The 12,229-nt window shown below is 40.1% G+C and overlaps 1 protein-coding gene across 1 annotated transcript; it reads left to right on the forward strand.

Annotated features, from left to right (window-relative positions):
* The first annotated feature begins 672 nt into the window (after positions 1-672).
* On the forward strand, positions 673-12,223 carry LOC113451940 (Krueppel-like factor 6). The gene is made up of 4 exons (XM_026723330.2): positions 673-693; positions 7,345-7,864; positions 10,037-10,160; positions 11,853-12,223. The coding sequence occupies exons 2-4, from the start codon at positions 7,390-7,392 to the stop codon at positions 11,902-11,904; spliced, it is 651 nt and encodes a 216-aa protein (XP_026579115.2). The 5' UTR covers positions 673-693; positions 7,345-7,389; the 3' UTR covers positions 11,905-12,223.
* Positions 12,224-12,229: the final 6 nt, after the last annotated feature.

The raw sequence follows: 12,229 nt of genomic DNA on the forward strand, positions 1-12,229 counted from the left end.
TGGAGGAAGTGTGAGTTTCTAAATAGCTGGTCGTATTTCTGTCGCCATCACCTGCCGTGGCAATTACATCCCGAGACGGAGGCCAAGACCTCCGTAAGCGTTGCTCCGCTCTTCAGACCTGCGGACCCCCCCGCGATCTGACGCTGCCTTTGCGGAGGGCTGCTTGTTGCAACTTCCGTTCCTTCCCCCCGCCTCCTCCCCCCACGAAAGGCATGGATGTACTTCCAATGTGTAGCATCTTTCAGGAACTCCAAATTGTTCACGACACTGGTTACTTCTCCGCTTTGCCATTGTGAAAAGTGAACAAGAGTAAAGCCATTTCATGCCATTTTTGATCAGAATATTACTTTATGATTAGACTTCATTTTGTAAGCTGTGTTTCAAAAGTATATTCCAGTAAACTTTCTAGAGGAAGTAGTTTTCCAAGGAGGGATTGTGACAGTTATTGAAACACCTTTAACCACAAAGAAGCAACTGTATCCTGTTTTAAGATGAATCATTGTAACGTTAGTTCCTTGTAAAATAGGATAAAAAGATGAGTGTAACTGTGTTCGAGGTTCAATCTTTCTGCCTTGGATGTGAACCCAATTCTGCAGAATTGTGAAATAAAAGCAATCTGAATGAAGATCCGTGTCGTGCTGATATTTGTGTGAAGGCAATCTGACACCATCTCTGGAGGAATACTGGCAACAGGTAAAGGACAATGGGCTATATTTGCAGCCGTTTCGGGCTTTCAATGTTGGTGACTACAAGCATGCGTAAGGTTCAGCGCTTAAAAAAAATTTGCCCGGTCCAGGAAGCTTCGGGCAAAGAGCGCCTTTGAATTTCATTGAGGGTTTCTGTCCAGGGGAGAAGCTATTTTAATCTGGTCCGTTAGCAAATGAAGGGCACTCCCCCCATGCATGGTGGTTTTCATTTCCCCCTTCTCAGTGAACCGGGCTGTCAAAACTTGTGAGCAGCAGTTGTGTGTATTTTTGAACGCTTGTTTGTGTTTTGCCTGGCTCTCACCGATGCAAACATCAAGTCGAGTGAAAGCTGGTTACGCTAAATAAATCATAGAATAGAATCGGATTCCTAAATTTCTGCCTTTCACATTTGCCTAATCCGACTCTGGGGGGAGTTTTCCTCTCTTCTCCCTGCCCCCCCACCCTTTGAAGCAAAGCCAATTGGTATAAAGAGAACTTGTCCAAAAAATTGTGTTTGGAAATAGTTGTTCTCCATGCTTCCCCTCCCTTCCCCGAAAATTCTCCCGAAGGTGGGGGTTCCTCTCAGTACTGTACTATTTTTGTGGCCGGATCATGTACAACTTTTTTAAAACGTCCCCTCCCCACAGAACGAGTTGTCAGTCCCTCTTCACCTTTTGCTTTGAGTCCTAATAGTGGAAAATCTGAGAATTGTTGCCTTTAAGGGACTTGGTGTTTTTTTTAGTCCATGTCATTGAATTAACACCGGAAAATGTTTTTGCACTACTTGGGATTTTTCCTTGAGGGTGGGGGCTGAGAAGGCATGTTTTATTTGCCCCTTCCTTTAATGATTTCTGTCTCTAACCCAATTTAATTTGAGTCCCCTCAAAGCGAGATAGGCAGCAAACAAATCTAATAAATAATCTGGGTTTCCAATAGTAATGTTTTAAAACCTGTTTTGGATGTTGAAATCTGAAGCTTCACCAGCCTTTTCAGGTCTGGGGTTGGTCTTCCCCACCATATTCCTCCCCCCCAATTTTCTAGGACAGCCCTACTAATAATAGGTCTAAGAAGCTTTTCTTGGGGTGTTGAGATTTTTGCTAAGATTCAGATTTGGCTCTCCGTGGCCTTCAGAATCATTTAGCTCCCTCCCTTCCCAGCTGATCCTCAGCTTTAATTTGCATAATGGGATTTAAAATCTGAGTGTTAAACCTGCTCTTAGTGTAAATTTCCTTTTCTGGTCAATACCTGTTGGAAGGGTGCTGCAATTGGTTTCTTCATTATAGTGGAACTATAAATATTGATCAGAAAATATTTTGCTGCCTCTTCACTGAACCCCACATTTCCCAATAAACGGGTGTAGCAACAATACAAATTTATGGTAATTTTTCTGCCATATAAAGAGCAAGTCTCTGAGTTTAGTAGAGCTTATGTCCAAGTAGGTATGCCTAATATGGGAACTCCAGAGAAGGAAGTGTGGAAGTCAACAGGGTATTATGACCAATTTAAGTTATGCTGAAATGGTGTATGTACACATGTGTAGCATTTTCTTTCACACAATTGTGGGAGGAAGAAAGGGCTCTTGCTGAAAATCACATGGCTCATGTTAGACTGACCATTTTGTCTAGAATCTGATTATTAATACAATCCAAAGGATTAGCATGGCCAGCCTTTCACTGTCATGGGTCTAATATGGTTGCATTGCTTACTTCTAAAGCAGCGAACCGGGAAGATAGGGGGAGGGGAGGAGGAACTGCCACTCAAAGTTCTATTGGTGTCTTTTAGTGGAGGATTTTTTTAAACCTGTCCTGTTGCATGTAGATTTCATCCATGAACATTCTTGGCAGAGATTCATAATTTTTAAAAGAAAGAAATGAGAGTGACCAAGTGGCTCTTGGCCAGGAGATAATTCTTCCAACAAAACAATGGAGAACTTTATCTTTCTGGGTTCAGTTCCAAGTGTGGAAAAAGACACTGAAAACACAGAGGCTGTTTGGAAAGATGGTTTAATGGTGGAGAGGACCAAATGGCTTGGAGCTCCAAAGTGAAAAGGATGATCACATGCTTCAAGATGTTGGGTGGAGGAAAAGAAGGGCTAAGAGTCCCTTAGTTATATACCCTCTGTTGGGCCTCACCTTAGTTTTTCCTGTCCCTGTGTAAGAAATGTATCCCATTGGCTGTCAGACTCGTAGGGGCAGGGGTCTTAGGTAACTTTGTAGGCTTTGTCTGGATGAGTGGTCGCCAACCGGTGGGCTGTGGCCCACTAGTGCACCACGAGAAAAATTCGGTGGTCTGCAGAGAAATGTCACCCCCAGAGCACACACCCCCAGCAATTAATCCAGGCTGGGCAGGAACACAAGGCTGCACCATCCACATGGCCTGTGGAAATCCTCTTCGCCCACTCACTCCTTACCTGGCAAACCTGCCTGCTAAATTGCTATTTTTCCTTTTTTTTTTTTTGACCATCAGCTGTTCTGTGCCTGGAGATTTAGATTAGCTGGGAAGCAGGAAATGGTTGAATTTCTTGCTTTCTAGCTAGTCTTTAGATCTTTTGCTCTGCCTTCCTTAGAACTGAAGGTTCTATTATTCAGTGCAGACTCACTGCAAGCAAATTTTATGTGACAGACTGAGCTAGCCGATGGCAGTTAGATAGATCACTGAATGATTCTGTGAGCAACTCAGTCTGCCTTCCTGCTTTGCCTGATTTTGTGTAAAAGTTGCTCTTTTTTATATATAAAAAAATCAATATTTACATACATGGTGTGTTGTGAGTTAATTTTGTGAGTTTGCTTGCAAGCAAATTTTATGTGACAGACTGAGCTAGCCAATGGCAGATTTCTGAATGAATCTGTGATTCTGTGAGCAATTCAATCTGCCTGCCTGCTTTACCTGATTTGGGGTAAAAGTTGCTGGTTTTTATAAAAAGGTCAATATTTATATAAATATTTATAATATTTACATACAAGCCATGCCCAGCCAGTCACATGAACATCAAGCCATACCCACAAATTAGGCCACGCCCACAGAACCAGTTGTTAAATTTGAATCCCACTCCTGCCTCTGTGTGTGTGTGAGGGTGGGGAGGGAGAGAGGTTAGATCAGATCTCTCTCTCTTTCTCCCCCAGCAATGTCAGCAAGCCACAGTCAGTCAAAATTCGTATTAGTGGTCCCCGGGATTTAAAATTATGAGTTTGGTTGTCCCTGAGGTCCAAAAGGTTGGCGACCCCTGTTCTAGATAACTTATCCCGTGTTAAATACCAGTGACACATCATCTTTTAAAATTTTCTTTTAAATTATAGTTTAGTGTAAATTTTAAACCTTTCATCCACATATTTTTCCATTGTTCAAGCATCACATTATATCCAAAATTCCTTGCCCACTGAATCATACAATGTTTTACATGTTCACTTTCCAAATTCAATTTCAATAACATTTTATAAATCTTAGCAATAATATGTTCATCACTACCATACAGTAAGATTTCAAATTCATTTTTAACTAAATCAAACCCATAACTCTATCTAGTTTAAATCTTACTTTCAGTTGTTGATATGTAAACCAATAGCAAACATAACCTTCTGATTCAAGTTTTTCCCTCGACTTTAGCGTAGGGTCACCAGAGTTGAAAGATAGTATTTTACCGTACGTCCACCAGTCTGGCTTTGCCACCATTTCTTTTCTCAAAAAAGCTTCATGGGGGGACACCCAAAGAGACAACTTCATAGAGAACCTTGTTTTATATTTATTCCAGACTCTTAGTATGGCACCACAGGCGGGATTCAGCAGGTAATTATCTTCTTTAATGGTTGTGCATCTTGCTGTTAATTGAATTCCTAAGTATTACACTTTTTAACTATCTGAATATCTATCTTCTTCAACAATTCTTTTTTTGTTTATCTGTAACATTTTTGACTAATATCTTCTTTTTTCTTTATTTATTTTCAATCCTGCAACTTCACCATATTCTTCTATTTTTAAAAATTAATTTGGGTCCAGTTTCTTGCAGTTCTTCTTGAATAAATACCAGGTCATCTGCAAATGCCTGTAATTTATATTTTTATTTTTTAATTTCCATACCTTTTATTTCTGAATCTTGTCTAATATTTCTGTTTAATACTTTCAGTGTTAATATGAATAGTAGAGGGGACAGAGGACAACCTTGTCTTGTGACTTTTCTTATACTAAAATTCTCTGTCATGTTCCCGTTAACTATCACCTCAGCAGTTTGTTTAGATTAGAATATATTGCCTTAAATCATATTAGTAAATTTTTGACCACATTCCATCTGTTTTAATTTTAGTACCATGAATTGCCAGTTTATATTGTCAAATGCTTTCTGTCAGTGGTGGGATTCAAAAAATTTTTACTACTGGTTCTGTGGGCATGGCTTATTTGGTGGGCATGGCTTGGTGGTCATGTGACTGGCTGGGAGTGGCCAAGTTGTTGTCACTGACTTCTTTGCCCTAATGACCTACAAAAAGAAGATATACAAAAAGGTAGTTTATTATTTCGTGCACTTACTACTTAAATAAGAATAAAACAAGTACACACAAACAATAAGGAGGTAAAGGTTTCTGAAGTACAGGTGAAACTCAAAAAATTAGAATATCGTGCAAAAGTTCATTTATTTCAGTAATGCAACTTAAAAGGTGAATCTAATATATGAGGTAGACTCATTACATGCAAAGCAAGAGAGTTCACGCTGTGATTTGTCATAATTGTGATGATGATGGCTTACAGCTCATGAAAAGCCCAAATCCACAATCTCAGAAAATTAGAATATTACATGCAATCAATAAAACAAGGATTGTACATAGAACAATATTGGACCTCTGAAAAGTATAAGCATGCATATGTATTCAGTACTTGGTTTGGGCCCCTTTTGCAGCAATTACTGCCTCAATGCGGCATGGCATGGAAGCTATCAGCCTGTGGCACTGCTGAGGTGTTATGGAAGACCAGGATGCTTCAATAGCGCCTTCAGCTCTTCTGCATTGTTCGGTCTTATGTCTCTCATCTTTCTCTTGGCAATGCCCCATAGATTCTATATGGGGTTCAGGTCAGGCAAGTTTGCTGGCCAATCAAGCACAGTAATCCTATGGTCATTGAACCAGGTTTTGGTGCTTTTGGCAGTGTGGGCAGGTGCCAAGTCCTGCTGGAAAATGAAGTCAGCATCCCCATAAAGCTCGTCTGCGGAGGGAAGCATGAAGTGCTTCAAAATCTCCTGGTAGACAGCTGCGTTGACCCTGGACTTAATGAAGCACAGTGGACCAACACCAGCAGATGATATGGCTCCCCAAATCAACACAGACTGTGGAAACTTCACACTGGATTTCAAGCATCTTGCAGTGTGTACCTCTCCTTCCTCCAGACTCTGGGTCCTTGTTTTCCAAATGAGATGCAAAAGTTGCTCTCATCAGAAAAGAGGACTGTGGACCACTGAGCAACAGACCAGTTCTGTTTTTCTTTAGCCCAGGTAAGACGCTTCTGACGTTTGTTGTTCAGGAGTGGCTTGACAAGAGGAATACGACATTTGAAGCCCATGTCCAGGATCCGTCTGTGTGTGGTGGCTCTTGATGCACTGACTCCAGCCTCAGTCCTGTCCTTGTGAAAGTCCCCAACACTTTTGAATGGTCTGACAATCCTCTCCAGGCTGCGGTCATCCCTGCTGCTTGTGCACCTTTTTCTTCCACACTTTTCCCTTCCACATAACTTTCTATTAATGTGCTTTGATACAGCACTTACAGCATCCAACTTCTTTTGCAATTACCTTTTGATGGTTTTCTTCACAACTGTCAGGTCAGTGGTCTTTCCCATGATTGTGATTCCTACTGAACCAGACTGAGAGACCATTTAAAGGCTCAGGAACCCTTCGCAGGTGTTATGGCTTAATTAGCTGATTAGAGTGGGACTCTTTGAGCCTAAAATATTGAACCTTTTCACAATATTCTAATTTTCTGAGATTGTGGATTTGGGGTTTTCATGAGCTGTAAGCCATAATCATCTCAATTATGACAAATCACTGCCAGAACTATCTTGTGTTGCATGTAATGAGTCTATCTCATATATTAGGTTCACCTTTTAAGTTGCATTACTGAAATAAATGAACTTTTGCACGATATTCTAATTTTTCAAGTTTCACCTGTATACTTGGAAAGAACATTCTTTGAATGGCGTTCTCCCTTAGGCTGAGTCCTCATGTGCAGGAAACTGCTTGGCTGGGAAGATGTAAAATAAGTACAACACATGTGGCTTAAATTTAGAATGCAAACCATAGTATTTGCCTGCCTGGTGGAAGTTTGGTTGAGTTTTTCTCTTCAAGTCAACAGTAATTAATAAAATAACCTAATGAAATGGATTTAGACTTAAAGCTAACAGCACTGAAATCTTTCTACAAGATGCCTGTTTAGTTAACTTATAAGGGAAATGGCTAGAGAATGTGACTGGGTTATTTTTGACTATGCATTCTTGACAAGTTCTTGAGAAGTATACTGTTTTCTTGGAACATTCATCAATTGGAACTTGAGTAGCTTTTAACTTTGAAGCACTCTAGCAATTGGAAATAAACTCACTATCTTTGAGTGTATGTGGCTTCCTGCTAATTTTTTCAGAATGTTTGGGAGTGAATAATTTTTTAAAATAGGTGTTTTTAATTCTATAGACTTGCTTAGAGTTGGAGCGATATCTTCAGAGTGAGCCCTGCTACATGTCTGCCTCTGAGATAAAATTTGACAATCAGGATGATTTGTGGACCAAAATTATTTTGGCACGAGAGAAAAAAGAGGAATCTGAACTAAAGACTCCAAAGGAGGACATCTTTAGCGAATCTTCAGACAGTTCTGAGGAACTTTCTCCTACAACAAAATTTACCTCTGCTCTCATAAGTGATGTCTTAGGCTTAGCCAATGCTGGAAACTTGAGTTCATCTGTCACATCTACTCCTCCTCCTTCCCCTGAGTTGGGCAAGGAACCAAGTTCTCAACCATGGAATTGTGCCCCCAGTGAATTGCATTCACCTGGCAAAATCCGTACTGGTGGAAAGACTGTGGAAAAGGGTATCCTGGCCAGTGGAGATGCCTCTCCTGATGGGAGGAGGTGGGTTCATCGATGTCACTTCAATGGGTGCCAGAAGGTTTATACCAAAAGTTCACATCTGAAAGCACATGAGCGTACCCATACGGGTGAGTATTTGCATGGTGTCTAGAATCGATCAATATATTTTGCCTTATGTGTACTATATCTATTGACCTTAGAGTCTCTTATACAGTAAATGAGAGAGTATTTGGTTACTGTATATGTAGAATTTCCATAACTCATGGTTTCATGACTCTTGACCAGGAAAAATCTAGGTCAGGAACTGAATGGATGGTGTAGCTAGAAGGCCCCAATGGAAGTGTTACAACTTCCATTGTGTAGAAAGGCAGGAGTTGAATGTAAGAATGGAACTTCATTTATTCCCGGTTGCTACTTCCTTTGCAGTCCACTTGCTCTTAATAGTTTTTTCTGTGTCCTGCACCTTTAAAATGTGGTTTGCTAGTGGTTGTTCCCATTTTCTTGGACTTTTCACATTCTACTCCAGCTGTTCGCTGGTTCATAGTACATGGTGTAATCATTCTCTCTCCTCACACTCTTGCTTTTCATGGTCAGCAAAACTGCATGCACCAAAATACTATAAGGATCTTTTGTTCAGTTTCCCAAAAAATACTATTGTTTAGATCAGGGGTGTCAAACTCGATTTCATTGAGGGCCGCATCAGGGTTGTGTTTGACCTTGGAGGGTGGGGGTGGGCATGACATGGGACTTGTGTCAGGGTGGGGGACCTGTAATAGCCAAGTGCTAAGGCAGGACTTTTGTCAGACTTTACCTCACTCTCATTATACACTCCTTCCTTCCTTTTCTTCTTTTTCCTTCCCTCTTCATTCTAATTTCTTCTTCCTTCTACTCTTTCCTTATTTTTCCTTCATTACTCTTGTTAGGTATAACATAGGTCACCTAACTTAGTTTGAGTAAAATAATATATATAAGCTATGATTGTTAGTTTAAGTGTGTGTCACTTTAAATGCAAAGCATGTAATTTTGGGTGTGGTGTGAAACCACCATAAGAGGGAGCAAGAACCCTGATTGATTTGCTGGCAATTACTGACAATTACTGGATTGGATTACGTTGATGGTTTGTTAGCTGCGTCTTTCCCCTACTGAAGAATTGCTCAAGGAAGAGAGGAGTTTTTGAGTTCTGCATATCTCTCTACTGCGAGGAGATATATCACCAGACTGATCTTTGTAAGTGTACTGACCTCTCTTTTTCGACATTGGAATTTGCAACTGAATACTCCCTGGACGGACTGAACTAAGTGAATGATATATGGACTGTTTTGACTATGTTATACCTCTTGCTGGAATAAAACTATTTAATTAGCACTTGTGCCTCTGTTTACTGAGTGTAAGCTACACAACGTTTATCTCACACATATTTTGCCTGCCTGCCTGACTGCCCTGCAGATCTTCCTATCTTTTCTTCTTTTTCTTTGTCTTTCTCCTTTCCTGCCCTTTCTTGCGTGCCCAAATGCAAAAGGGGAAACATTTCTCCTTTTGTTTTTAGTTTTGATAGCCATCTGGCAGCCAAAATGGGGGGTGGGGTCTATGCTAGTCGGATTGAAATAAGAATGACTATCCTATACCATTTCATGACTGACCAGTCTCTTTCTTAAAAACCTCCAGTGTTGAAGCACCCACAGCTTCCGAAAGCAAGCTGTTCCACTAATTCATTGTCTCACTGTTAGGAAGTTTCTCCTTAATTACAGGTTGCTTCTCTCCTTGATTAGTTTCCACCCATTGTTTCTTGTCCTGCCCTCTGGTGCTTTGGAAAATAAGTTGACCCCCTCCTCTTTGTGGCAGCCTCTCAAATACTGGAATACTGCTATCATGTCATCCCTAGTCCTCCTTTTCTTTAGACTGGCCATACCCAAATCCTGCAACCATTATTCATATATTTTAGTCTCTAGGCCTTTAATCATCTTAGTTGTTCCTCTTTGCACTTTTTCAGGCCTAATTTTTTAAAAATCATTTTCAGAATCCTTACTATTCAGAACATTTCAGAAAGTTTAGATTACTGGAATCTTTTTGTCAGGATATGATGCTTTGCTGTTAGAGCAAAGCTCTGCAAGCTCCAAATCAAATTTTCCACCAGCATTCTTGGAAGTACTTAGTGGGCTGTAATAAATTAGTATGAACAGCTTTGTTTCCTATTTTGGGGGTGGTTTTTTTTTAAAGTGTAGCTGTGACTCAATATTCCTCTTTGGGGAATTATCTAGCTGGATAATGATGATTGAAAATGGTGTTTTGTATTTTTGCAGGAGAAAAGCCTTACAGATGTTCATGGGAAGGATGTGAGTGGTGTTTTGCAAGGAGTGATGAGCTAACCAGGCATTTTAGAAAGCACACTGGTGCAAAGCCCTTTAAATGTAGTCATTGTGACAGGTATGTGGATGGAATCTTGTTTTATATCATTTTATTCCCCAGTGCTTAAAAAGAAGCAAATTGCATGTACCTCCATTGACAAGCAATAGTGTAATATTGTCTTAAACATAAAAGGGGCCTCTTTATTCAGGAGAAAAATTTGGACCTCCATTTTGTGAAGTTCTGTTCTTACAGATTTTCACTTGGATATTGAAAAAGGTATGCAAAATATTTGGTGGTCAAACACCCCAAATTTGAAATGTCCTGTTTTGACCTTACCAGAAGTGTTTCAACACTGTTCCAACTTTCCTGGAAGCGTTTCAGCTTTGCAGTGAAGTTGGAACATTTGTATTTAAAGTAATTTCTGCATAGTTTCTGGATAAATAAAAGGGCAACTTTCTAACTGATCAAGAAAATGGTAGAACAAATTGATAGGAGGCATCTGGGATTTCTGGAGGAGAGGTTAAATTCTCCTCAGAATTGTATATTAAGTCATGTATGAATGTTGCCACAAGTTTAATTAGATGGATTCAGTAACATTGAACACTTTTAAAAAGCTTCCATTTTTGCCACTGATCTTCTTTTATCCAGTCAGTAGACTGAGATGTGGAGAACCTGTAGTCTTTTAGATTGAATTGAACTACTTCTCACATCAGTCCTGTCATGATCTGGAGATAGAGGGTCAGAAATGTTATATAGTAGTGACTAATGTGCTGAATTTGAATAAGTTAAAAGTTGCTGATCAAATACAAGGTTGTAGGGATGACCTTTGGTGCATTCCTCTTTCCATGAGTTGTCACAGTGTTAACGTGCTGATCTAAGCTTCTTTTAGTAATAAAGGTAGATGTTTACTTGGCTGGTGACTGACAAGATCAGAATCACTGTTGAAGTGTCAACTCACTTGCAAACCTTTAGCTATAATGCAGTATCTTGCATTCCAGCCACATGACTGAGTGATCCTTCCAGTGTTTTGCACATTTAGCAGACAGTACCTCACTATGCTGGATTAATTGTAATGACAGTTATTCTGCCCATTGTGGCCATCTGTAATTAAGCATGGTGCATAGTTGAACTACAGTTGATAGCGTTTCACTTAGCATCAGATGTGAATGAGAAAAGTGAGTAATATTCCCATTTTACAAGAATGGCATGAAGGCGAAGAAATACAGGTAGTCCTTGACTTACCACCACAATGGAGCCCCAAATTTCTGTTGTTAAGTGAGACATTTATTAAGTGAATTTTGCCCCATTTTACAACCTTTCTTGCTACAATTGTCTAGTCACCACAGTCGGTAAGTTAGTAACATGATTGTTCAGTGAAGCTGGCTTCTCAATTGACTTTGCTTGGCAGAAGGTCACAAGAGGTAATCACATGACCTTGGGACACAGCAACGGTCATAAATATGAACTACTTGCCAAGCATCTGAATTTTGATCATATGATTATGAGGATGCTGCAAAGTTTGTAACTGTGAAAAAGGGTCATAAGTCACTTTTTTCAGTGCTGTTGTTACTTTGAACAGTCACTAAATGAACTGTTGTAAGTCAAGGGCTACCTGTAGCTGAAGAACCTTGTAGTCAAGTTGTCCAGCTGGAATTACTGTCTTTCTGAGCTATCTGCAAATTCGGAGTTTCACTAATTTGTCCTAAACCCAGCTCATTTCTTGATGCCTCACTGAAGATTTACCTTAAGTGTCTTTTTCTTGGTGGACAGGTGCTTCTCCAGGTCTGATCATCTGGCTCTTCACATGAAGAGGCATCTCTGAATGAATGGAGGCTTGAATCCTGTGGGCTAAGAGGCTTTGAGGTCAAGCTGGCCTCAGAAGAAGGGATATATATTCCAGCCAAAGTATGCTATTTTGCACCCTAATTCAGTGGCCTCCAGGCTGTCTCTTCCTTGGAAGGTCTTTAGAGGGTTAGACAAGACATGTAAGAAATAACTGCAGTGACCATATGGTGCAGGTCTCCAGAACCTTCCAAATGACTTCTGACACCTTCTGCAATGAGCGCACTTAGAGTGTTAATGATTGGATGACTGTTATGAATGAACTACTGGATGACTGTATGCTGAGGCACATTTTTTTTAAAGAA

This window comes from Pseudonaja textilis, unplaced genomic scaffold (assembly GCF_049901715.1).
Source record: "Pseudonaja textilis isolate UNSWEBS1 unplaced genomic scaffold, rPseTex1.2 PTEXSCF37, whole genome shotgun sequence".
NCBI lineage: Eukaryota > Metazoa > Chordata > Lepidosauria > Squamata > Elapidae > Pseudonaja > Pseudonaja textilis.

What these genes read in the sequence shown, in the direction of transcription:
- LOC113451940 (XM_026723330.2), top strand. Translation starts at nt 7,390, where the DNA reads ATGTCTGCCTCTGAGATAAAATTTGACAATCAGGATGATTTGTGGACC. An exon ending in ACATGAGCGTACCCATACGG is followed by an intron (nt 7,865 to 10,036) that starts GTGAGTATTTGC and finishes GTATTTTTGCAG; the next exon opens with GAGAAAAGCCTTACAGATGT. An exon ending in AAATGTAGTCATTGTGACAG is followed by an intron (nt 10,161 to 11,852) that starts GTATGTGGATGG and finishes CTTGGTGGACAG; the next exon opens with GTGCTTCTCCAGGTCTGATC.